Source organism: Pleurodeles waltl, chromosome 11 (genome assembly GCF_031143425.1).
Source record: "Pleurodeles waltl isolate 20211129_DDA chromosome 11, aPleWal1.hap1.20221129, whole genome shotgun sequence".
Classification (NCBI taxonomy): Eukaryota; Metazoa; Chordata; class Amphibia; order Caudata; family Salamandridae; genus Pleurodeles; species Pleurodeles waltl.
The window spans coordinates 819,334,809-819,362,526 of NC_090450.1; the positions used below are offsets into that span (position 1 = coordinate 819,334,809).

The 27,718-nt window shown below is 46.1% G+C and overlaps 1 protein-coding gene across 1 annotated transcript in view; it reads left to right on the plus strand.

The window, feature by feature from the left end:
• LOC138266167 (SEC14-like protein 2) overlaps positions 1–27,718 on the plus strand; it is a 157,466-nt gene that overhangs the window by 53,251 nt on the left and 76,497 nt on the right. Inside the window, exons 3-5 of the mRNA XM_069214637.1 lie at positions 4,327–4,370; positions 7,487–7,549; positions 17,134–17,322. Of these exons, the coding sequence (XP_069070738.1) occupies positions 4,327–4,370; positions 7,487–7,549; positions 17,134–17,322 (296 nt within the window). The remainder of the gene's footprint in view (positions 1–4,326; positions 4,371–7,486; positions 7,550–17,133; positions 17,323–27,718) is intronic.

A 27,718-nucleotide genomic window follows, 5' to 3' on the forward strand; every position in this document is an offset into this window, starting at 1 on the left:
CTACAAGAAATTTGAGAAACAACTAGCTCCTCAGCTGGTAGAGTTATACTCAGAAGCGCTACGAATCAGAATAATGCCGGGCACCATGAGAGAGGCGCTAGTGATTCCGCTCCCTAAGACTAAAACAAAACAACCATCAGTGACTGACTTCCGCCCCCTGTCAATGCTAAATAGTGATTTCAAAATACTAAGTAAGATCCTGGCTAACCGGCTGCTTGACCATGTACCAACTCTTGTACATGAAGATCAGAATGGTTTCGTCCCGAACCGCAACACCTCTCTGAATCTGAGGCACCTATTTGCGATCCTGAATATGCCTAGTAACGTGAGTCCCGCAACGGGGGTGTTGCTAGCAGTAGAATTTGAGAAAGCGGTTGACTCTATCAGATGGGACTACCTAAGAGCAGTGATGCTCCGTATGGGAATGGGTGAAGATTGGGTTAGATGGGTTGACCTATTATACACGTCTCCGCTAGCGAGAGTAAGAACAGGCAAGACAGTATCTGACACTTACTCAATTTATAGAGGAACCAGACAGGGCTGCCCATTGTCCCCGCTGTTGTTTGCCCTGGCCATCGAGCCGCTGGCGTCCCAGATGCGACGGGATGGCGCGGGTAGAGGAGTGGAATGGGGACACCAAGAACATATCATCTCGCTATATGCGGACGATATACTTGTATATCTCCGGGACGGAGAGGGAGACCTCCCGTGGGCCCTGGGAGTGCTGGAACATTATGGGAACATCTCTGGATTACGCCTTAACCGTGGCAAAACATGTGTTCCCCCTGTCCCCGTGTGGCGAACGGCCGACAGCTTGCCCCCAGGACCTGATTTGGGCCCCACGAACATTCAAATACTTGGGAATACAGGTGTTTCATGACAAGACAGATCTGCACGAGGGTAACCTGGGTAAGTCGCTACGATCACTGAAGTCCTCAGTTGGGTTCTGGCGATCACTAAAACTAACGATAATGGCCAGAATAGCATTATCTAAAATGATCATGCTACCCCGCCTCCTATATTACTTCACCAACTTACCCCTTCTGATCCCGACAGTATGGTTCCGGGAGCTTGATGTCCTACTCAGGGAGCTTATATGGGATGATGGCCGGAGACGCACATTGCTCTCGATATTACGCAGACCAGCCCATCAAGGAGGATTGGGAACCCCTGATTTCGAAGCCTATTACTTAGCCTCACAGCTGCGGTGGGTAGCCAGGTGGCTTATAGGCAGGGGCCAATTGGAGAGATTCATCGAACCAGCGGCCGAGGACATTAACCGGTTTGCCGCGCGGTTGACATGTAGGAAACTTACCCTTCACACGCACAGCCAGATGACAAGAGTGGCACTGGCATGTTGGAAAAGATGCAAAAAAAGGGTATGAGTGGGTCCCCCGTACTCCCCAGCCTTGCCCCTGGCGGCTCTTGTGACTGAAACCGAAGGGAGGAATTTGAGGGACCCGGGTATTGATTCCTGGAGGAGAGCTGGAATAGAAACAGTTGGAGACCTGTTCCATGAGGGAATACTGAGATCCTTTGCTAACCATGTCATGGATGGAATCCCCCCGGGGCAGTTCCTCCTACACCATAAATTAATACACACGCTGAAAACGCACTGGACCACTGTCAATGTAGAGCCCCCCACCCATAGAATATTACATCTCCTATTGACATCGGGCGAAGAGACCCATTTGATCACTAAATTATACTGCGCTCAAATTGAGGATGCACTAGACTCCCTGGGACCACTGAGAGAGAGATGGGGGAGGACAGTTGGCAGGGAACCGACAGATGCGGAGTGGAATGGGCCCTGGCTTATCCCCGGAATGTTGCCCGCAGCACAAGGTTGCGGTATATGCAATACAACTACTTACATAGAACGTACCTCACCCCACACCGATTAACAGTAATTTATGGGGGAGACCCTAGGAAGTGTCCCAGATGTAAAAACACAGACGCAAACTTTGACCACATGGTATGGTCCTGCCCTGAGATTCAGCAGGGATGGGGCGAAGTGATCTCTGACCTGTCCAGACTGCTAAGTGTGTACTTGAGCCCGACCCCCAAAGTGTGCTTGCTGGGCTATGGGAATGAACTGCCACAGGGAAGGGCCGAGATCCGATTCTTGAACCTGGCCTTGGCCTTGTACAGGAGACAAATCGCGAAGAACTGGAAAGCGCAGCTTCGCCCCCCCCCCCCGGGTCAGATGGAGACAGGATGTTGCAGTGTGGGCTAGGGCTGAACTCCAGGTCCTTAAGAGCAAGGAGGGGAAAGGTCTACGGCACCACCCTGTTGCACAGGGATGGGAAATAGCGGTGACAAAATGGAACGACATAGTAAGGGCTACAGACGCGGATGCTGACGTAGACACAGCGACAGAAGGGGAAACTGGGTAAATAATGAGAATAAACGGACGTTACCACACTCAACAAGTGCAGATAGACTGGGCAAGAGGGAGAGGGGAACAGAATAAGGGACCAGCCACCAATGAACAGAGTTCAGACATTGAGGCCCGTATTTATACTCCGTTTGCGCCGAATTAGCGTCGTTTTTTTCGACGCAAATTCGGCGCAAAACTAACGCCATATTTATACTTTGGCGTTAGACGCGTCTAGCGCCAAAGTATGGGCAAATAGCATCATTTTTTTGCGTGAACGGCTTCCTTGCGTTAATGAGATGCAAGGAAGGCGTTCCCGTCTAAAAAAATTACGGCGACGCAAATGCGTCGTTTTTATACTCCCGGGCAAAAGTCACGCCCGGGAGGTGGCGGGTCAAAAAACCCCGCATTTGCGCCACTATTTAACGCCTGGGTCAGGGTAGGCGTTAAGGGGCCTGTGGGCTCAAAATGAGCCCACAGGTGCCCTCCCCTGCCCCCAGGGACCCCCCCTGCCACCTCTGCCCACCCCAGGAGGACACCCAAGGATGGAGGGACCCACCCCAGGGACATTCAGGTAAGTTCAGGTAAGTATAATTTTTTTATATTTTTTAATTTTTTTTGGGTGGCATAGGGGGGCCTTATTTGTGCCCCCCTACATGCCACTATGCCCAATGACCATGCACAGGGGACATAAGTCCCCTGGGCATGGCCATTGGGCAAGGGGGCATGACTCCTGTCTTTACTAAGACAGGAGTCATTTAAATGGGGTCTGGGCGTCGAAAATAATGGCGCAAATCGGGTTGAGGCGATTTTTTTGCCTCAACCTGACTTGCCCCATTTTAAGACGCCCTAACGCCATTTTCCCCCTACGCCAGCGCTGCCTGGTCTACGTGGTTTTTTTCCACGCACACCAGGCAGCGCCGGTCTGCTAGCGCCGGCTAACGCCATTCCATAAATACGGCGCCCGCATGGCGCTTCAGAATGGCGTTAGACGGCGCTAAATTTTTTGACGCTAAACTGCGTTAGCGCAGTTTAGCGTCAAAAAGTATAAATATGGGCCTGAGTTATAGACAAATCAGTCATAAGAGAACCCCACCCTTACGAAACCAGGCCAAGGCTAGGAGTACTAATACCATATAATCCCTGAAGAGAGAAGGGAAAAAGACACAGCCAACCCCTATATCAACAACCACCACCCCCCACAGTACCATCTAGTTTTTAGTTTGAGTTAATAACTGTTGAATAGACACCAACCGGGTTGCATGACTCCTAGAATTACACAGAATCATAACACCCAGCTTATAGAACACCCCATAGGAAAGTTGAACTACCAATGTAACGCTTGTATAAAAGGAATAAAACACTTAAGCTAACTGACTATGAGATAGTACAATCAAACAACAGATACAGGGGTGATGTTAAAATTGTTGTGTACAAATGTAATGCACACTAAGTGATTCTGCAACTGTAACAATGTTTTATTAGACAACAAAATGTTAATAAAAATATATTTAAAAAAAATAAAAATAAAAACTCCCATTGGGGGTTGTCGGTGTTCTCTTGGTCTGTAATGGGAAACAGCTTACACTATGTGGGTGGTGTTGAGGGCGTTATTCCGTGCCAATTGCTGCAGCTAACTCTAATTGTCTGGTGTTGTGAAGCTGTTGTTACGGGCACAATTTAACACATAACCGTGGGCGATTTTCTCATAAATGGTGCTTTCTTCTATGTGTCACATGCTGTCTATTCACGTCAGCCCGGGGCTCGGTGCCAGACAGGGAAAGTGAAGCAAGTTATTTAATCAGGATTGGTGGTTGGCAAAGAGTGAAACCTGGCTAATGAACTGGAAATGAGCGTAACCGAAGGTAGATGTTTAATTGGAATTTATCCGTCCAAAGTTTCACAGGCTTCTGTTATTCCCCCAGTTAATCTCTGTTCTTATATTTCAGCAAGAAGTTTCGATCTGCAGAAATCTGAGGCCATGCTGCGCAAGGTGAGATCCTATTAGTATGGGAAATTTGTGTATTTTGATGAATGTGTATTTATGGATTGTTGCATCCGAAATAAACAGCTTTGATGATGAGTACGGGGAACGCACTCTAGTATGTTTCTTTCAACTTAAGTTAGGGCTCATTTATATTTCTTCAAACTGTAGTCCAAGATCCATAGAGATTTGATGCATGTATACCTCTAATTCAAGTAATCCTTTATGATTTCATTACTTCAAGTGATAAAATCCAACCAGTCAACACATTTCGTGCCAAATAACTTTTTGAAGGTTGAAATATCATATAGAGGAAAAGTAAAATCAATAAATAGAAGTTTTGTTTTTCATTATTTTTTTCTTTCCTTTGAACCTTCTGATATCTCAATGGAATCTAAGCAATACAGTTCATCATTTTCAGTTCTACTTCTTAATGAGTTACATTTTGTTGCCGAATTTCTGTTATATTTGTTCGGGTTCAAGCGCATTTATTACTGTGTCTCTGTAGGGTACGATTATAGTACTTCAGATCGCAAGAACAATTATTAAGAAGCTTAAAAGTCGTGTAATTCTCATCACCTTCTAACATGAAAACAGCAGCCAAAGTTTTAAGGAGGTCACTGTTCTTATTCATTCATTATATAAACCCAGGGAACACTTTATTCAACTTCTGAATGACCATTTCTTTTGAATTTCATATGTTAGTGAAGCTTACCGCTTACATCAATATTTTCTCTTCTTTACATATAGATGAATTTCATGTTTTTTATTCATCCAATTCGGTAACTGACATCAGTCTTGCAAATCAACATGTATCATGTACTTCTCATGTTATCTTTACTCAAGCCGTTAATTATAATGGACCTAACAATTTGTCGGCTTACTTAAATGTGTCCTTCCTAATGGAACGCCTTAGTATGTATCAGTCTAATGTAATGTAATGTTTTGTCAGGATCACGGCATTAAAGGTTGTAACTTGAAATGCATTAAGATAATTCCCACTCTGTGATAACACAAGAACTGGACCCAAGCACACATCATGTATTCGATTGGGATCGATTGTGCAAACTCCATAAATGTAAGGGGGACTGCCGAGCAGTGCATGTATTACCTACATTTTTGGGGGAAATTTATTTTGAATCCCACTATTTATCTCAAATGGAACCTAAACCTAAAATACTGCTGACACTCGCACAACGATGGTCTCACATAAACTACATCTGTGCATGTGGTATTACTGTATTTATGACCCGGACATCTCTCATTCTTCAGTATGATCACAAATGTTGATTGATAGAGCATAACTGGATGGATATTAAACATTCACAGATCACAGCCACCCCGTGACCAACTCGTAGGGTTCGCTTCAAACACTTCCCTTACTCCCGGGCCACAATCATTATTCAAATCTGTCCTAAAAAGGGAAAGCACAGTCTGTGAACAACATCATGTGGTGGAACTGGTGCCTCGGACGGACTGGGGCGTAACTTCGGTCGAGGACGGACCAGCATCAGAAAAAACAGTTGCCCACTCCTCAGGCATCGGTGAAGTCAGCAGTGATTTGTCGGCGTGGGTCATGGTGCCAAAAACAGGGTCAGCACAAGAGTTGGAGGCAAGCCGGCTTGGCGGGTCCAGCTGGCACCAAGGACAAAGCCGCGGGTGGTATCACAGGTGAAGGTCCTCTCTGCTCCTTACTGCCCACAGGTGCTCCAGAGGGAGCCTGCAGAGATCCAAAGAGCTGGAGCATGACTGCACAGAATTATTCTGTTTGATGCTGTATGGCTGAAGCCCCCCAAACTCAGGTTGTACAGAAACCAGCTGTGGGATCAGCTCCAAAGAGGGCCCTCTTGGAGAGTGTTTTTGAGAAGGGCTTTGATTTCTAATGTTTCTTTCTGATGACTTGGAATGAGATGGAGAGTGACTCCGTTGACTACGGGAATAGGAATGGGACTGAGACTGAACCTTGGATGCAGAGGATGACTTTGCAAGAAGTCTTCTTATTCTTGGTGATGTAAAGTTTTGCTTTGTGTCCCTGATGGAATCAGATTCATTGACACAAAGTCAGTGAAGGCCATGGAATCGTGCCTCCTCCCCAGGCATGGACCACAAATACACTTGATGGGGACCCGCTACAGACATGTATTTACGACAGTGCCTACTGGGCTTAAAACCTGTCATTTTTGGGGGTGAAATCCCTTGCACACTGAAAAAGGTTTATGAGCTAACGTCTCAGAGAGACACTAAGAGAGCTTTTGATCTGCATCTTGAGGCATAGAAAGAAAGGAACTGATTTCAACGTGCGGGATTGGCGCCTATATAGGCCCCATTCATTTCCAGAGCAGAACATCATCAGTGCGGCGCTGCAGAGCACCATCTTCTGGAGCACAAAAGTACTACTGAAAAGTTTCCAGATCCAGTTTGATGCCTGGAAAATATTGAAAAATTGAAGAATCTGTGAATAGAAGTCTCTATCAGAAACATACCTTGGTATATACCAGAATGCTCGGAAGAGTGGCGTGTGGGCCATTAATTGACTGTGTATTTGTATGTGATGGAATACACCAGGATTGTGATTCATAAGCGAAGTGTCAGAGAGTTCATGGCACTGGAATTAAGGAGGATGAGGACGTTATTGCCTTACGCACACTGGCAGATCTGTGTCTTCGGTGCAAGTACTCAAATAGCAGGTGGAGATGCAAGTCACAGCTGAGGTGCACTGTAAGACCGGTGAATCGAAGATAAGCTTTGAAATCAAGGGGACTACCGATGTGTCCCCTAAACACAGATATACTGTCTAGACGTATATTGTCGTAAAGAATTGAGATGTCTTTCACACAATTTTCATATTCCACACACATTGAGTGGCGAAAGAGGACTCCACTGTGTTGAAAAGTGGTAAGATAGTCCTCTGTTGCTTCATCTTGCCACTTTGCTTTGAGGCAATTCAGGTCAGGGTTGAAGTGCATTAGAAGAGCTCTCTTGTTCCAGGGCATATGTCTCAGAAGGTGAAGAGGATGCTCTTCACTACTCTTCTTATTACACTCTGATGAAGGAATAAAGATGATAGTAAATAGAAAAGCCACAGGGATCTGCATTTCTCACTTGGTCTTTTTTTGTTTCACCAGCATGTTGAGTTCCGGAAGCATATGGATGCTGATAACATCTTGACAAACTGGAGCCCTCCAGAGGTGAGCAATGAATGCACTCTTTCCCCACATGCCTCTTCAAACTCCATCCATTTTAATCTGTTCTTCTCTTATGTATTTCATCACTCTCATATTCATATTGTTTTACCATCTCTGATGTCAGACTGTTATTCCCAACCATTTTTCTCCACCTTTGCTTAACTTATTTTTCTTAACTGTATCTATATCATTACCCCTCACCTTCCCATGGATATCTTTTCACTAAACCATTAGGGGATGCAGAAGTCACTGGTATCAGCTTTTGATATCATCAAATGATATCAGAGGGTTGACCCACGATCTCACCATTTGCCCCTCATCAGCCTATCGTTTGATGCATGGGGGTAAGGGAGAGGCAAGGAGCGGAACCTACAGAAACTGACAAGGTCTATTTCAGTTTCTCCCTCTCTCTTTTTTGATGGCCTTGGAGATCAGGGTTATAAGGATATAGCTGGGCTAACAAACAGCGGTCTGTAAATGGAGTATATTGTCCTTCCCTCTCGGCTTGCTCCCTGTTTCATCAGTAAGCCTCTGCCTTGTGAAATGCTGATCTTTGAGTGAGAGACCCTTGCGCTTTACAACCTTTATAGAATAGGAAGGAGTTTCTTTTTTGCAACCTTGTCGGGGAGATTACACTAATATTGACATTTGCACAAGGTAGCAAAATAATGAATGCCGCAGTGTTTTGGAATTTTACTGAAGAGTAAATACTATTGTGGTATCCCCTACTGTGGTCCTCCATGAGGACAAAACAGAACTTTCACACAGCAAAAATATACTCATGTATTGCACAAATATCTCTTCAGTAATTCAGTTTTGTCGTTCCTTCCTAATCACCTTGCTAATTGTGGGGCATATTTATACTCTGTTTGTGCCGAATGTGCGTCAAAAATTTTGACGCACATTCAGCGCAAACCTTGCCCCATATTTAAACTTTGACGGCCGAGCCCGTGGACGTCAAAATTCCTCCATGTGAGTCATTTCTTGGATGCGGTAAACTGCCTTTCGTTAATGACATGCAAGGTAGGCGTTTCCGCCCATAAAATGACTTTAAGGCATGTGCGCCTTATTTATACTCCCGCGACATTTTGACACACAGGAGAGGGTGGGCCTTAAAAAATGGCCCACAGCCTGATGTGCACCGTTTTTTAACGCCTGGGACAGGGCAGGCGTTAAGGGATCTGTGGGCTCAATTCCATGGTCTCTGACCATGGAAGGAGTCCAGAGGTGCCCTTCCCTGCCCCCAGGGACACCCCCTGCCACCCTCGCCAACCCCTAGAGGGCACCCATGGTGGGGGGACCCATCCCAGGTAAGTACAGGTAAGTTGAGGTAAGTATTTTTTTTTTTTTTTTTTTTAGTGCCATAGGTGGGCCTAATTTGGGCCCCCCTACAGGCCACTATGCCCAATGGCCATGCCCAGGGGACAGAAGTCCCCTGGGCATGGCCATTGGGCAAGGGGGCATGACTCCTGTCTTTGCTAGGACAGGAGTCATTTCAATGGGGGTTGTGCGTCAAAAAATGTCGCAAGTCGGGTTTGAGCCATGATTTTTTACTCAACCTGACTTGCACCATTTTTTGACGCACAACCCCCATTTTCAGCTACGCCGGCTAACGTCATCCCTTAAATAAGGCGCCCACATGGTGCGTAGGAATGACGTTAGCCGGCGGTAAAATTTTACAGCCGGCGCTGGTTTGCGTCAAAAAGTATAAATATGGGCCTGTATATCACCACCCTCTTTAGCACATAGAATGCAGTATGTACCTTTCAATCAATAATACATATACAAGAACATTTCAACCTTTTCCAGAGATGAACCCACTGTGCCTAAGGACATAGATGCATTTCACTGATGAGCCACAACAAAGCAAAAATGTATTCAGGGCTTCTAGTGCTTCTGTGTACAGTGGACTTGGCCTATCAGTTTGATGACCTAGAAATTTCCTTTTTGAGCGGGGCCACTACTGATATGCTTGTGTTTGGTCACTTTGTTTAATGGAGCAAAGGAGCTAAAACAGTGAAATGGTATGCTACCCAGATGAATTATTAGTTAAGATTTTTTAGTTCAAACACTTCCAACAGTCTCTTTTCTGTTGGTGCAGAGAAACTGGCAAGCTTTGAGCTTGCTAACTTCTATCACTACCAGAGGAAGGTGGGTATATATGTTCCCATTACGTCATAGGCGGTTTTCATGAAAGTTATAAACATGTCTTTGAGACTTACTGCATCCTCAAGAAGTGAAAGCAAGGGGTTCTTGTAGAAGGATTCTACCTACCACCTTTAAAAGGACCTTTCATTGTCAGTTCAGAAAGACGGAGCTTGAAGCCACTCAGCAGGACTGTTGTTCACACTGCCCATGGGTGGTATTCCTCTTTCAGGTGCACCGCTTTATTGGGCTTTATGTTTCTTTATACCTGTTCCATCTTGCATCAGCTATGACCCAATCCATGTTTCACTCATCAGTGCTCCATAACCTCACTCTGTTCTTCTCTTGAGTATATTTCATTCGAAAGAGTGGGGGGCGTCACAGTTGTCCAACTCAAGTGAAAGTTTAAGTACAGATCACGTATGTTTTGGCAGCCCCTAATGTCACAACAGTCCCTTCAAATAGTCAAAAAAGAGAAGTGTCTGCACTCACACTAAATCATTGATAAAATGTAACACAGTTTAAGGGGTGTGTAGCGTCGCGCTGGTCGGCTAGTGCGCGGCCTATTCAAATGAAACACACTGAGTCGCTTGTGTTTTAACTTTGCTTTATTCTTCCTCATACTCCGTCACGTCACTGACTTTCCCGCTCTTCCCATACCCCTTTTATGCTCTCCCCCTACCGCCAATGGTGCAAACCACCTTGCACCTATTTCGGAGGGGTCGGGCTCTAAACCCCCCTCTCCTGCTTCGTCCTCCTGGTGTTGACCACTTCCGCCGTCAACACTACATCCCTCCCCAACAGGGGAAAGGTGTAGATTAAAACGTCAAACAAAACTGAACTGGGTATCTGGGATAGCTCAACGTCCACCGATCAGCATGCAGGACGGATCAGTCGCATGCGAAGTCTGCATACCGTCGTGAAGGCCCAGGGTTGTGCCGTAGTGAGTATCTCTCTGCTCCCGACTGCCCTGATGTTCGTGCTCCTTCTCTGTTCGGTCCAGACGTTTCTGATTCTGCCGCCTGTGCTTCCCTTTGTTCCGATGTTGGTCGGTCTCTTGATTGCCCCTGGCTGTGTCCTGGTTCATCTTGTGTGAGACTCCAGTCATTTGGCTCTGTGTCTGATTCGGCTCTTGTCTCTGCGTAGCTCATGCCCTCTCCGCTGGATGTTTGTGGGATTAGCCTCTTGAAGAAACCCACATTCCTGGTTACTTTTTCTTGGCCTCTCTGGGCCGTCACCATTGTGCCTTTTACTGTGATCACCGTCCACGGTTTGACTTCGAAAGGTAGTCGGAATTTGCTACCCGGGTGGCGGTCTTTCACTAACACCGTGTCTCCTACTTGCATCCTTGTATGCTTGGCCCCTCTTTTCCGGTATGCATACCTATTTGCGGCACTCCTCCTGGTTGCTGATTTACTGGGTGGCGGTGTGTTTACTGCCCAGGACGGGTGGTGCGGGATGGCGTCTACTACTGTTCTGCCGAAACAGAGCCGGCTGGGCGTGACTCCTGTGGTGGCATGTGGTGTTACTCTGTACTCCCTTAGGAACACGTAGATCGCTCTTTCAATGTCTCTAGCTTCCGCCACTGCTATGCGGATTACCTTATTGAGGGTTCTCACGAACCTCTCCACCTCGCCGTTTGCTTGTGGCCACCGCGGGGCGATGCGTCTGTGTTTTGTGTTTGTGGACTCTAGGAACTGTTCCCACTCGCTGCTGTTGAACGGGGGTCCGTTGTCTGTGCGGATTTCGCCGAAGAACCCGTGAGTGGCCATGAGCTTCTCTACTTTGGGAATGACTGCTTGTGCTGACGTTGACTTTACCACTTCAACCTCTGGATACCGTGAGAAATCGTCTATCATAATGAGAATGTGCGACCCGTCTGGCAGGTGGCCAAAATCGACGCTCACTCTTTCCCATGGTGCCGTCGGGTCTTGTTCCGTTATGACGGGTGCGGGGGGGTCGGGGTTGCCACTGGCTTGGCAGGCCATGCACCTCTGGACTGTGTCTTCCACTAGTCTGTCCAGGCCTGGGAACCAGACTTTGTTCCTGATGCGGCTTTTGGATTTGACAACCCCTTGGTGTGCTTCGTGTGCCAAAGACACTACTCTGTCGGTGAGGCTAGTTGGAATAACTAGGCGGAATCCTCTGAGTAGACAGCCTTCCTTGCTTACAGACAGTTCTTGGCGCACGTTGAATAGTGCATGCAGGCAAGCTTGGGCCTGCTGCGTGCGGAATGAGTCCGGCCTTTGGAGGGGTCTCCATTCTCCAGTGCGGGTTGCCGCTATTGCTAGCTGCAGGCACTCATCCCGTTTGGTTGCCTCCACTACCTCCTTGAGTGGTATGGGTGCTGGCCGTGCTCTTTCTACTACCAGTCTCACATATTCTTCTGTGTCTTTGGCTTCCTCGATTTCCTTTGAAGTGGCTGGGCGTGCGTGCCTGGAGAGGAAATCCGCTGGGTTCTTTGTGCCGGGCTGATATGTGAGTGTGAAGTCGTATTCTTGTAATTGCAGGATCCACTTTTCAATTCTAGGGGGTGGCTTGGATGATGACCCTTTGAACAGCGGAAGTAGAGGTTTGTGGTCTGTCACTACTGAGAATGAATTTCCATAAAGGTACAGGTGGAAGTGTCGGCAACCCCAGTGGATGGCGATGGCTTCTCTTTCGATTTGGGAATATCTTTGCTCCGTGGGTGTGAGTGTGCGGCTTGCAAAGGCGATAGGGGCCCACCCACCACAATCTTGCTTCTGACCCAGTACAGCCCCTAGCCCCGTGGGGCTTGCATCTACTACAAGCTGTGATTGTCGTCGAGGGTCGAAGAATGCTAGGGTGGTGTCTGCTGAGAGTGCATCTTTGGTGGCCTGGAATGCGGTCTCTTGCTCGTTCTCCCATACCCACGGTTGGGCGGACTGTGTGAGCTTCCTTAGGGGCCCGTGATGTCGGACAAATTCTTCATGAACCTCCCGCAATACGTGACCATTCCCAAGAAGCTTCTTATTCCTGTGACTGTTGTTGGTGCTGGGGCGTCCTGGATGTCTTTGACCTTCTGCGGATCGGGCCCGACTCCTTGTTTTGAGAATCGGTATCCGAAAAAGGAGATTTCTTCCTTGAGGAATTCACATTTGTCTCTGTGGAGCGTCAAACCTTTTGTTTGAAGTCTTGCGAAGACAGCTCGCAGTCGTTTCATGTGTGCTCCGATAGTCGGGGCGTGAACTAAAATGTCGTCGCTGACGTTCAGTACTCCTGGGAGGTCATGTAGGACGTCTTTGATCACCTGCTGGAATATTTCTGCGGCACTGGAGATACCAAAATTCAGTCTTTTGTAGCGCCATAGGCCGTTGTGTGTGGAGAAGGTGGTGATGGGCCTCGATTCGGGGTGTAGCATGATCTGGTGGTATCCTGATCGGAGATCCATCTTCGAGAACCAACAAGACCCTGTCAATTCGCTCAGGATATCGTCGATTGTGGGTGTAAGGTGGCGCTCTCTCTTTATTGCAAGGTTTGGTATTCGCATGTCCACACAAATTCTGACCGCGTCGGGTTGTTTAGGCTTCTTTGCCACTACGATCGGGGATACCCACGGTGTGGGCCCAGTGACCCTTTCGATGATCCCTGCTTGCTCCAGCATGTGGAGCTCCTGTTCCACTTTGGGGCAGAGGTGGAAAGCGACTCGGCGGTGTCTGAGCGCTGTAGGTGTGACCGACTCATCTATGTGTAGCCGTAGGGGGGGCCCTCTGAGGCATCCGATACCGTCAAAAAGAGTCTTGAACTCTTGTGTGAGCTGGAGTAACGCATGTGCGTGTATGCTGAAAGCAAAATGGACCAGTTCGAGGTCCTGGGAAGTCTGGCAGCCTAGTAGAAAACCTGTTCCGTCCTTGGATACATATATTTTTGTGGGTTTTGTGGTGTCGTCATGGCTGACCTCGGTGGTGAAAATCCCTGCTATTTGTAAAGGTTGGCTGTGCCCGAAAGCGAACACTTGGACGTTTGTGGGTCTTAGTGGTAGCAATGGTTTAGGTAGGGCGTCGTACACATCTGTGGCCATTAAGTTTATTGATGCCCCGGTGTCTACCAACGCTGACACTTGTGTGCCTTGGATTTTTACTTTGCAAGTGGGGAGTCGCCGGCCTTTTATGGTGTGTATAATGTGCACCACGTGAGATTCGTTGTCGGTGTCGCTCTCTGAATCGGGGTCCCAGGTGGTGTTCACCATTTTGACCGTGGTCTTGGGGGCTACAGTCGACTGTTTTGGAGTTGACCTGCACACTTTGGCGAAGTGGTTCATCTTTCCGCAAGCACTGCACATTTTCCCCCACGCTGGACAAGTTGTTGGGTGTGGTGCTGGTCCTCCGCACCATTTGCAATTTCTGCTTGTGGGTTTTCCTTTGTAGGTGTCTTTGCGTCGCGTGGACTCCTTTGTTACTGCGTTTGCAGTTTCGGCCTTCGGTTGGGCTGTCGATGGTTGTTCCATATGTGCTGCGCGGGCCCGCGCAAGCTCTTGTGACCGCCCTAACGTTAGTATGTCCTTCATAGTCATATTTGGCTGTTGTAGTATGCGTTCTCGGAGTTTTGATGACGAGCACCCCTGGATGAACTGTGCTCTGACCTCGTCGTCTTCATCGGGTAGTGTGCAGGTGCTCGCTAGTTCTTTGAGTCTGGTGTAGAACACATCAACTGACTCTTCGGTTATTTGTCGAGCCTGGCGCAGGAGGAATCTTTCATAGTCTGCGTTTGCATATGGTTCGAAATGCGCTGTGATTGCCGCCTTTAGGGTGTCGTATGTGCGAGGTCTGGCCTCATTGACGGTCTTGAAAATTTTGTGTATGTCTGCTCCCCCTATATGGAGAAGGAGTGGTCTTTTCCTCTCTGCTTGTATGCCCAGAGCTTCAAAGTACGTTTCTAGGCGTTCCACCCAGACCTTCCATTTTGCTGCTTGGGTGGGGGGCGCACCTGTGACTTGGAAGGGCTCTAGGGGCGGTATTCCGGCCATGTTGGTTATAGGGGTGTCGCAAGGAGTGTTGTGCGCTTTGTGCTTCTTCTTTTTGCTTATGCACCAGTGTCCTTTGTGCACCGCCAGTGGAAAAAATACAGGGAAAACCGGGGAAAGAGAAAAATAGTGCTCTGATTCTCTTTTTGTTTACTTTCTTTCTGTGGTTTTGTCTCTAAACGTTATTGCTGTCCGTTTTATTAACTTATTCCCCTTTTTTTTTTTTTTTTTTTGTGCCGAGCGGCTGTCCGTTTTATTTACTTATTCCCTTTTTGTTTTTTTTTTCCAGTGCAGAGTGGCGCAGCGGGCGTCTGGGCTTTACATTGCTGGTGGGGCTCACGGACACTTGCGCAGAGGACTCGGTTGCAGAGTTGCGCAGCGGAGTGCTTGAGCGTTCCTAACGCGCTCCGGGCGTCTCACCTGGCGTGCTCCGGCGTCCGATTTCACTCTGGGGGCCTGTCGGTGGGCGTTCCTTTTAACAGGCGCGCGCGCGGCCTCCCTGGGCGCAGGGTGCGACCTCCTACGGTTGGCCGCCGGCGTCGGAGCTGGAGTGCAGCCGCGCCGTGCTGACACGTCCGTGTCAGTTTCTGATGGCCTCGCGGATGGCGAGGCTCAGCTGGACGAGGTATTGCGCTCCGGTGAGTTCGTGCGTCGATCGCTCTTCCTTCTCTTTTTTTTTGAGAGCCTGGGCGCAGGCTAAAGACTCTTCTTCATGCCGTGGCACACGGGGATCTTGAGTACCTTCGTCGCCAAATGTAGCGTCGCGCTGGTCGGCTAGTGCGCGGCCTATTCAAATGAAACACACTGAGTCGCGTGTGTTTTAACTTTGCTTTATTCTTCCTCATACTCCGTCACGTCACTGACTTTCCCGCTCTTCCCATACCCCTTTTATGCTCTCCCCCTCCCGCCAATGGTGCAAACCACCTTGCACCTATTTCGGAGGGGTCGGGCTCTAAACCCCCCTCTCCTGCTTCCTCCTCCTGGTGTTGACCACTTCCGCCGTCAACACTACATCGTGCATCGAGGCACAGACCCAGCTCAGGTTTTATTGTATTCCTCGTAGGAAAATGCAGAGTGCTTTCTATGGAGTTAACTTGTTGTTGAAGCTTTCCTTGCTTCTTAGGTCTGTTTTCATCAGGCACAGACGTTTTTAATTACAGGATCATCTCTTGCCTTGGTGTATGGGACAGTCTGTGCTCTTCAAAGCTTTTGCCCTGTGGAAAATATCGACCTTTTGACTGAACAAAGACATCTGCATCATCCACGTTCTGCAGCTGTTCCTTGGCAACACTTAAGGCTTGATTACGAGTAGGCCCTGTTCTCTATGACAATCATTGTATGGGATAATGAACTGACGCTGAGGTATTCAACATTTGTCGAATGTGACAATTATCACATATTCTTAGTTTATGGGAAATAATATTCGGATTTCGGATCTAATACACAAAAATCCGTACGTCTCAGTAGTTTGACTTGCCGACGTTCAACAAAATGTGTATTCTTTCATCAATTTAATAGACTACTTGTAATCAACCCCGCAGAAGCTAACTTCCGGTATTGATATGTAGTATACACAGCTCCGGGTTTTTCTTGCAAATCCCAATGAAATATAATAGAGCGCTATCTTTAAACATAAAAAAGCTAATGTTTCGAATTTCAGTGTTTGGCGTTTGCAAATTCGAGGTGGCCAGACAACCATCACTGTATTTTACAATATCTACAACCAGGTAAATGAAATGCAGAAATTAAAATATATTGCAAGTGAGATGCCCAAACACTTCATACAATATCCAGTGCAAGTAGAGATTGAAGAAACATGGGGTATCACCGTCATGAACTGCTTATAAGCAGGTTTTATCACGAAGATTTACCTAATACACTTGCCTTACTATCCCCGGTCTACATTAAAACACCTAGTGATGGGGTCCTATACGTGGGCCATGGTCTGACAACTAGTGGGGTTGGTAGATACTCCCGGTGTACCAAAAAAGGTGCCCTGCGACGAACCAATCAGTTACCCATGGCCCACCAGAAACACACCTTCCTTTCAGATGAAAGTGTGTGCTCCTCTGTCTGACAGAACTGGCAATTATACAATGAATTGATTGTGTACATAATCAAATACATTTAGTGATTGTAAAGATGTCCCACAATGCAGCATTTCATCTAATAGAAATATTTTGTTTAATTATGAAAGACAATTTCCATGTCTAGAAAGTTTATTCATTGTCCAGCACTAACTCATCTCTGCTGAGGAAGAGATGTTGCTTCTGAAGTTCTAATATTTACAAACATTTTAGCTCTCAAATCACTAAGTGGAAAAATGAAACCACCTGGAGAATAAAAGTAGAAGGTCCCTTAGCTAAGAAACAAGGATGCCTTTTGCGGCTTCTTTGTTGAGGCCCACAGTGCTGGCTGATTGTGCATCCCCCAGCTAACATGCCTTTTCTGCTTGCAGGTGGTCCAGCAGTACATGTCTGGAGGGATGTGTGGCCATGACCGTGAGGGAAGCCCTATCTGGTATGATGTTTTGGGCCCTCTTGATGTTAAAGGTTTGCTCTTATCTGCGTCCAAACAAGACATTGTCAAAACCAAGGCTCGGGACTGCGAAAACCTGCAGCAGGAGTGCAAACGGCTGTCTGAGAAGGTGAGTGCAGCCTTAGAAGTTAAGAGCTCTTCTAGAAAGAAGGCGGACTGATGTTGGAGCAGGCGAGTACATAGCTGGAATTGGTACCAACATGGCGGGTGCTGACCGGTGAGAGTACAGTTTGCTGTCTTGCAAAAGTTAACACAAAACTGGAGAGAGTGCACACAGCTAGAAGAGAATGTGAGCGTTGAACTAGAAAAATGGCAGAGTGATATCAGAGAATGCAAGCTCTGAGATGATGAAAGAAAATGCTGCAGACAACTCTCATAGAATGCAAGGACTGAGTGAGTATTGATTACTGCATGAGAAAAAAGAACACTGAAGTGGAGAGATTGCAGACTACTAAGCAAGAGATGAGGGCTGATGTGATGATGCTGCAGGCGGTGAATGCTGATTTGTTGAGAATATAAGCAACAGTAAGGAAAGATGAGTGCTATACTGAACTGAACACAGATGTCGGTCAGTAAAGGTGAGTGCTGAGCAGGACAGAAGGCTGAGGCGGCACAAGTTCAGGCAATTTCAGAGAAAATGAGTACTGATTTGAAGAGAATGTTCACTTAAACAGCAGTGTGAACTGAGATTTGGAAAGTGCACACATCCGAGGGAGGGAGCACTCAGCTTTAGAAAGCACATACTAGCCCCAGGAGGAGCTACAGAGAGCATGGACAACTGTAAGTCTTAACGTGGAGGCAATGTGGACAAATGCCTGAGAAGACGAGCACTGATCTCAACTGATTGGAGACAACTGTTAGATGCACGTTTTGAATTAAGGAGAAAGAAGACTATCTAAAAAGGAAGGTGCTGAGTGGTTGTAAGCTGAAAAGGGGAGTCCCGAGCTAGAGGGTTCCATCGATTATAGTTGAGGTATGTCGAGTTGGAGAAAAGTGAAGATGACATTTGAAAAAGGTAGATGGCTGTCAGTGAAGGTGATCGCTGAGCGAAAGAGGGTACACATGGCTGCCAGAAGGAAGCGGTGATTCACTCTAGAGAATATATATATCTTCTCAAAGTACATAGATGTGGGATTAAGACTAGTAAATCTCTCTATACCCGTATATACACTTTAACAATGGAACAGTAGCCCATATCCAGCACTTAGTTTTTTATATCTTAATATTCTACGCTCAGCATTTTGGTAGAACACCTGTTTGGTTGCTCACAATGCCTCCTTATAGTCGAGGAGTAGAAAAATAGATTTGAAAATACCTTTATGACAAGGCTGGCGGTCTAAGGACCGTCAGCCTCACGGTGACAGTTGGACCGCCACAACTGTGGTGGTCCAACCGCCACATTACAACCCTGGTGGGTGGACCCGCCAGGGGACCACTATCCCCGCCAGGATTATGGTTCCTGATGGGGTGACAGCGGTTGGAGTTGTACTTAGCCAGGACAGCGCTGAACTCAGCGCCACCTGGCTGATTGCAACTCAGCTTTTCACCAGCCTTTCCATGTCGGGGACCCCACCATGGAAAGGATGGCTAAAAGCCAGTGCCAGGGGCCACAGAGGGGCCCCTGCACTGCTCACACCAATAGCATAGGCAGTGCAGAGGCCCCCATGCCCAGCACGATCCTAATGCGCACTGTCTGCACACAGTGTGTATTTCAATGGTACTAGGGGGCCCCCCTGTGTGACGGCATAGGCCTTGGATCCATGTGGCCCGAGACCAATGCAGCCGCATATTTTCCTCTTAGCTGACCATCGGAAACCTTGGTTTTCGCCGGTCAGCCCACTGGAAACCTTGTAAATGGTTCTAGTGGGGAGACCGGCAGTTCCATGGCAGTCTTCTCATTGCGAGTCTGGGGGTCGGCTTGTCCGGCTGCCAGACTCATAATGAGCCCCTTAGTTTTTGTTGTTGTCTAAATCCAATTCTCTACAAAACATTTAGCAGTTAGTGTCATTTTACACAAGTTAAGTGTGTGCACTGGGGAAGGGGAAGGACTGCATGAAAGTGTTACATTTTTGGATAGAGGATTGTAATTAACCTAATGCTTGGAACAGGAAGGTTTGTATGTTGGTAACTCTTTCCTTTTGAACTTTAAATACGCCTCTGTACTGATTGATTAGCAATATGAGTGAGACGGTGGCCGATTTGATAGAGAGCCTTCAAGAAATTAATTGAGGTCGATCCTGTTTTGAAAGGAGGGTCGACTGAAATGTAGCTAAAACACATGCAGGAAGGCAGCCATTCGATTGCTTACTACTGACTTGACAGTGTGCCACCAAACATAATTGTGGAATTGTGGATATGGCCTCATTCAAGATGTACAGGCATGTCTGAGTGAGCGAGTGTGGACATTTATATAGTGTACAAAGGAACACTACATATGTGCTGCCTATTTTGCCAGAGGGGCACTAGTCTCCAAGAAGTTAGAACATGTCTAAAACTACATTTAGCAGGGATTTTCTAAAGACCTACTGGTTGTATTTATTTCTTATTTCAAACATGAAATTTTGCTTTGTTATGACCACTTCCCTTGCAAGACCTACTTTCATTGTGGGTATGGTGGATAACATGTATTTGGGACCATCTATGAAAGTTTTATCTATGTCAGGGAGATACAGCTTTTTTCTATCTGAGCTGGTCGCATTATGACCTGATGAGGTTTTTTTAAAGAATGAAATATATCCCAAAGGTCCCCATACAAGACAATTGTTAATGAGGGGATTTCATTGTTTCCTTGCAGTCTTTTTAAACAGGTGTGTATGAGGGGCAAGGGGGTTACAGGTTTCAGACACTGTCAAGTCTCTGAATGCTTTGCAGCAGCGAATAATTTTAGACACTAACAAGAAGTAATTCTGTGCCCACAAATTTTTCTGTTAGCAATATTAGCATCCGTGGTGGTCTTAACTTGGTCAGACAAAACAGCAGTAACTGAAGGCTTCACCCTAGACAGGACAGAAGATGAAATGTTTGAATCAGGTCCTCAAAATAGTATTATGGGCAAAGTTGACAGCCTCGATGGTAGAGATCTAGGTAAACTACAGGTACAAAGTTATTGTTAGGAAGATTGGTCCAATTCCAAGTCCCTGTAGAGGTGAACAGAATCAAAGACAAAGGAGAGGTCAAGGAAAAGGCATGCCAGTACTCCATTTGATTAAATTGCAGTGTTTAAATCATCACATGTGGAACTCAGCACTTCGTGCCATGGTCATACCAGAATCTGTTTTGGTAATCTGAGAGAAGGTTACTTTCTTGTACAAATGTAGATATTTGTCTTGAAGCCGATCACTCAGTTATTTTGCCTAGAAACAGTTGGTTCTTGGCTAGAAGTTAGAAGGAACCCTTGTTTTTAAGTCCTCTTTGATTTAAGGAAATCTTTTGGGAAGATACGTTTATCCAAGGAGTTAATAGTTCTAGCTGGATTTGCTGCAGAGCAATTAATGAAAATATTCTTACATTTATGAGCAGGACATCAGTCTGCCAGTGATGGGACTGGCCTACAAGCTTTTTCAGCCTTGATGAAGTTCTGTGCAGTCAGGAGGTTAGATGTGAGTAACTTTGGTTGTTTTTATGATTTGTTTTCTAGTGAACTGTGCACAAAGCACTGCTGAAATTGTAATTGAGCAATGGAAAGGGAAGCAGGGGTTGAACATCATTTGGAGGGTTGCAGGTAATGCAGGTGTGCAAGGCACACCACAAGGGTAAGTGGTGAGGCCTTCGACTGTGCTGCCAAGGCATCAGGATGTCCTAATATGCTGCCATGTCAGTTACTGTGGTTGGAGGTCCATTTTTCCTGGGAACTCTTCTAGCGGGTCTGGTTTTGTGATCTTGGGGCCCATCATTATCCCTTCCTGTTCAGATCTCCAGTCTCATGTTCTGGTCTTTTGACAAGTATCTATCTTCAAGCCACAGGTCAGCTCTCAAGGACATAGGTCAGGTTCCTAGGATGCAAGCCAGGCTTCAGGGCTCATAGCTTTCCTAGTTCTAGTCAGCTTTCCCTGCTATCTGCTCCTAAGTTGTTCTTCAGAAGAAAAGAAAACAACACATTCATGCTGCTCATCATTTAAAGGGTGAGCAAATGCTATTACTGTAGGTGTGTGCTGGATACGCATGGGCAGTTATAGGAAATAATATATATTTAGCTCAATGATTATAAATTGAGACACAAATATACATCAGTTTAGTATTCATGACACTATGTAATGACACATTTTCCAAAGCCCACTAAACATGTACGGGGTGAACAAACCCTAAGAGAGATCACATTAATTTAGGAAAAATATAATGTTGCATGAATATGCTCTTACTGGAAAGGATACATATTCTGATGAGACTCTGTGCTCTGTGGACTACCTACCTTCAATCTCAGGCAAAAAGTGAGAGAGGGCCCCACTATACCACTGCCTCAAGGGGACAGGCACAGTTTCCAGTAATAAGAAATATTCCCTTGAGGACAATACACCATACATCCGTTTTTCACCTAACAATCCGCATGCATACATCACAAATACTCAATTTTGATAAAGGAAATTGAATTAAAAAAGATCTGTTTTAATAATCCCATAAAAACCACAAATATAAAACACATAAATATATATTGTACAACCTATAAAAGCCACATGGATAGAATCCTATAAAATTCACAAAAAAGGAAATGAATCAAAGAAATATGACAATGACATGGGAGACTCAACAAGGACAATTCCCTAGTCTCTTATTCTGTCCACAATTTGGTATATCCTCTCCCCCAAATTGTTTTTCCAAATCTTTATGGGGTGGTTCCAGTGGGTTCAGTAATTTGACAGGCGTCGACGCGTTTCAGTGGTATATCCTATGTTTGGGACCACCTTCCTCAGGACAATATGAGATCTATTGTTTGCACCTTATTTTCAAACACGGGTCAGTTCTGTTATTTTCATTATTTTCCTTATTCAGGTCAAACTAAAACCGCTCCTTGTGCTAGTTTCCGTTATTGCAATCTTTTCTTTAATACCGTCCACGGGACTACGATTCCATCCTTCGTGACATCTATTTACGATTCTGCAACATTATTGTCAATGAATGGATGAAAGCAAAGAAATGAAAACAATGTGATTTTCAATAAAACTGAGAGTGTTCCAAAACCGCTACACTGCCTGTGGATAACGACCAGTCCTCCATAACCCCATCCGTTATTCTGGAAAAGTTAAGATACTTTTATAGTGCTGTTATGCACTTTTGTTTTGAAGCACCATAGTTAATAGATGTGTTTAAGAACTTCTGCGATTCAGAAATGTACTTTTTAGGTCTGGCATTACATTGTAAGTCATCTGACCTTCTGTAATCAACAGAAAAAGAGCCTTAATAAGCACTCCCGACAGAAGACCTCTGTTTTTGCCCACATGCTGGTTACCTGTGAGTACAGTATTTGATTGAGCAGAAGGTGTGTGGTGCCATCAAGAAACAGTGGGCCAAATCTACAAAAAAGTGATGCATTGGTCTAGATGTGCCACTTTTCTTGTGCCACCCCTGCACAACCTAACGACACCATGGTTGCACCCTATTTACAATGTGCCACACCATGGCACTTGTTTTCACATTAGCGTCATAATTTATGATGCTATTGTGGGGCTTTGCTGGATTACCACCATAAATTATGGCACTAGTGCAGCAAAGCACTAGGGAGGCCCATAGATTACAATGGGCCCGTTACTTTAACGCCTGCCCTGATCAGACATTAAAAATGATGGAAAAAATGTCACAATGAAGTTTTGTAGATTTCACTGCTCCATTTTTTGCAGTCTCCCTGCGTGGGAACACCCCTTTGCATACATTACACCTGGTGCAGATATAATATGGGGCATGGGGTTACAAAGTGGTGCAAGTCTAGCATTGCGCCACTTTGTAACTATGGTGTTGGAAAATGGCCTCTTTAACGCCACATTAGCGTAAAAAAAATGACGCTAGTGTGGTGCAAGAAGGCGCAAGGGCCTTGGAAATCTGGCCCGTGTTTGTTCTACTGCTGTTGCCTCCTGAAGGGAGTTCGATCACCTAAAAAATCTCATGATGTTGCAGTTTGCAATGGGAAGACTCCTCTACCATGCTGTAATTTTATTGGCAAATATTGTTGTTAAAGTGACATAGCTTGCTCACTGTGTGCATTAACTATAGCTTGGACCATGTCTTTATTGATAGGCTAATCCCATTGTTAAAAAGAGCTTCTCAATAAGGACGTTCCCTCATTCAGAACAGCTGCAGCATCCACCAAATTGCTGCAAAGGCATCTACGCATGTTTTTTATTTCCCCTTTTAATTTGTGATCTGCAGAATAAGCAGTTTGTCCTGCCCTCCCATCCAAGCAATCCGATGGCACACCGGCTACTGCAGCCCCAACAGCCTCATCCCGATCCCCCCTTGCACACCAAGCCACTGTCTCCGTTCACATTTCCAAACAGCAGCAGCCCACACCTGGCAGCTTCCCTCAACCACGGGAGCCAGATTCACAGAGTTACTCGGGTAGCCTGGGCCATATGGCTTAACTTTCACTATAAATGAGGAAGAATGACAGGTAGGGGAAGAGAGCAACAAGCTTAGCCACTTTTGAAATGTAAGTAAATATATCCATTTTACAATTAGACAATCCAGTGTTTCTTTGCCTAATCTCTGCTCCTGTCATTTCTGCAGAAACAATGCAGACTCTACTCTTAATAAAACTGCCTCCTCTGCACCCTGACAATTTTGCTCACTAGTGCTGGCGGGGTGTGATACTTTCCTCAAATTAATTTAAAAATGAGTAAACAGACTTCTTGCAGGTGGGTTTGGGGAGCGTGGGCTTCCCTGCTGAGATTTTTTTTGAAAATTTGCTATAATGCCATAGAACCTGAACAGTCATTTATGAAATGTTTCTGTACTTTCATGGTGTGCCAGTGAAGCCTTGCCTTTCCTAGTAAGAAATTATTTCTACTATGCCAAGGTCGTCATTTTTTAATGGGTGAGCCCCTTATGCCAAGGATTCCATACCATCTGCCTGTGCCAGAAGTTTGTCATGGATACTCCATCCTTAGTCATCAGTACCTTCAACAATTACCTCTGATATAGAAAGGGTTAGCATATTGCTAGTGTCACCCCTCTTTAAGACGAATACAAAGTATTTTATAACAAGAATTACCTCAAATGTCAGTTCCAACATTTTACAATGGATGAGCCCCATATGCTAAGAATTATGTGCAGCATGTCAAGGTGTGCATTTTGCCATGGGTAACACTTCCCATCCATATGCCACTAGTGCCCTTGTCCATAAGGCAAGAATAACTACCTGATTGCCAGATCAGCAGTGCACTTGCAAGCATACCGCCCATACATACACACAAACTCGCACATATAGATTCTCCACAGACACTCATTCTGACATTCTCACGCTCATTCTCATTATATCGCTTATATTCTTTTGTACATTTGCACTCTATCATACTCGCACACACTGTCACTCACACTCCCATTAGTCCGATCTGCTTGCATTGTGTTAGAAAAGCTGCAATGCTGCTGCCCCTGCTATACCTGGTCTTTCCTTCTATAAAGCCTAGTAAACATTTGCTGTGTACACTATTAAAAAATGGTAGCAAATGGCCTTGTCAGTGATTGTTAAAGTATGATGTGAATGAAAAAGTGCACATCCTTAAAAAAGGCTTATATTTGGTTTCACATGTGGATCAAGCAGCTACAGTATTGAAAATGAACTAATCCACTTTCTAAAAGGTAATCTCACAGCATTCCTATGACATGCTTGACGACTTCTGCAACCATGGATTTTTTATCCAAAATCACTTTGCAATGTAAAAAAACAAAAATACTGCATGTCCAGAATGAAACAAAGTGAACGGAACGCCAGGACTGGCTGAAGGTGGCACACAAGACAATGGGCAACTATGAAAAAGTTTAAAGTCAAGTTTGTTTGTCATATTCAGGCTACGTTTTTGTAAACAATCAAGGTTAATCAGTGAAAAAGCGAAGATCGTATTTCATGTGCAGGTGAATTTAAGTGATAACTGGCAAACATTAAAACTCATCTAGAACATTGGAGCTTGCTAACAGACATGACTGCCTAAACAATGACATTCTGTCGGGCCAATGTTGTAGCACCAAATACCACCTCACCCCTCCTTTGGTCATGCTGTGTAGCAGCAGTAACTGAATGTGTCTTATTGATAAGATGAACAGAAAACCTCAACGCTGGGGCCTGTGTTCCCATTCAGGACCCAGGCTTTGGTGTCCTTTCACAATCCACAGCCTCTTAGCAGAAATATTCTTAGGGCTTGAGTCCCAGTGTCCTACAAACTTGTTACCCATCCCCACAGCCTTTGATAGCTTTTCACTGTGTTAACGCCTTTCCCAGAGCACTACCACCATGCAGGTCAACGGTGCCCGAATGTTGATCTACTTTGTGGCTTCGGCAGCACCAAAAACAGAACGACCATATGCAGGCAAATGAGGCCCAGGTGTGAGATTAAAAAGTGCCTCTACAGTGTTATTTCCTCCACTCATAATATACTGTTGGCCGACTCAATTCCCTCACCAGCTCACAGCCTGCCATCCAGTCACGGCTCGCATGGTTACAGGGGGCGGGACGGGTAGCGCGCGGGGGTGGTAAATAAATTTAAATTAAAAAAATTAAAAAATTAAAAAATTAAAAATAAACTGCGTCGTCCTCCTCTTCTCTCCTCTGTCTCCTCAGGCTGCAGGCAGGCACAGGCTCTCAGCCTACCCTGCGGCTAATCCTGACGCTGCACAGAGCAGCGTCACGATTGGCTGGGAGCACTCTGGCTGGGCACTACCAGGCAGAATGGGAGCCTGTGCAGGCTTTCTCCAGCCCAGCAACTGTGTTGCCGGGCTGCAGAGAGCCTACTGCGCATGTATGTTTGGCCGGCCGGAGACAGCCGGAGTACTTTCTCGCCTCTTGCACCAGCTCCGTGGTTTTGGAAATAACTTACTAGACATCTAGTACAACAAAGAGCAGGTATTCTGTGGGTGGCTTAGCAGGAATATATGTATATTCAAAAGAGTTTTGTAATTTTTTTGTGTGCAGCATATAAAGTGTACTCATGTCAGGGACTAGTTGATGGTGAATAGTGTGAGTGTAGTGTGAGTGGTATGAGTAAGGCAAAAAGTGTGCTGATATGAGTGCAAGGTGAGCTGCATGAGTGCAAAGTGAGTGGCAGGTTCATGTGAGTGCCAGATGAGAGGAGTGCATGCAGAGTGAAAGGAATGAGTGCAGGGTGAGTGGTGTAAATGTAGGGTGAGTGGTGGGCCTATGTGAGTGCTAAGTGACCAGTGTGCCTGCGTGAGTGCAGTATGAGCAGTGAGATTGAAGGGTGAATTGCGGGAGTGACTGGCGAGCACATGGCGAGAGGAGTAACAACAATGTGAGTGGTGTATCCCTGTGAATTCTGGCAGACTATGGGGCCTGTGTCCAGGCACGATGGGCTGCGTGAGCGCAGGGTGAACGGAGTGCCTCTGTGAGTGCTTGTTGAATGATTTCCCTGTGTGAGTGCACAGTGAGTGGTGTAAATCCAGGGTTAGTGCTGTGCCTGTTGGAGTGGTGTGAGTGCAAGATGAGTGGTGTGCTCAGGTGAGTGAATAGTGCTTTCTGTGGGTGACTTGAGTGCCTAAGTGAGCACACGGTGAGAGGCATTCCCTTCTGGGTGTCAGATGAGAGAAGTGAGTGAAAAGTGAGTAATGTGCCCATTTAAGTTTGGATGCAGGTGAAAGTGTACAGTGGGAGGAATGAGTGATGTGCTTGTTTAAGACTGAATGCAGGGAAAGCGATGAGTGTGACAGGAGAGCGGAGCGCCATGTGAGTGCAGGGTGAACGCCATGAGTTCATGGTGAGAGGTGAGTAGTGTGATCCCTGTCAGTGCAGGGTGAGATTGAAAGTGAAGGGTGAGCTGAGAGTGAGGGTGAGTTGTCTGAATGCAGGATGTATTCCCAGACACTCTGAGTAACTCAGCATGTTATTGACGCTTGGCAAGTGGGATTTCAGATATAGCTTAAACTATTGCTATTGTGGCATCAATCAGGAATGGGGGAAATAAATGAGTTGCTGGTCCTGCAACAAACATTCATCCTCTTGATGTGCCTAACGTTACTTTCCACAAAAGGCTTCTCCCACTGTGGCAGCAAATTTACAATTGTTAGGAACGGGCAGAGTGGGGGCGCTGAGGCATACAGGATCTGGTGAAACAAAACCAATAAAGCCTCGTTAACTACTAAATGGTCTTTTAAACACCTGTGTAATCTGCTCATCCAAGCCCACAGCAGCTCAAGAATTGTGTGTGCCCGGGAGGCTTCATCAGTCCTGGATAAAGCATACAGAGATGACTTGGGGGGTATTTAGGGACTTATGGTGGGGCTAAAACTCTTTGAGCCCGATGGGCGGTGCACGCCTGGTCAGTAGTGTAAAGAGACTTCCTGGAGAGCAG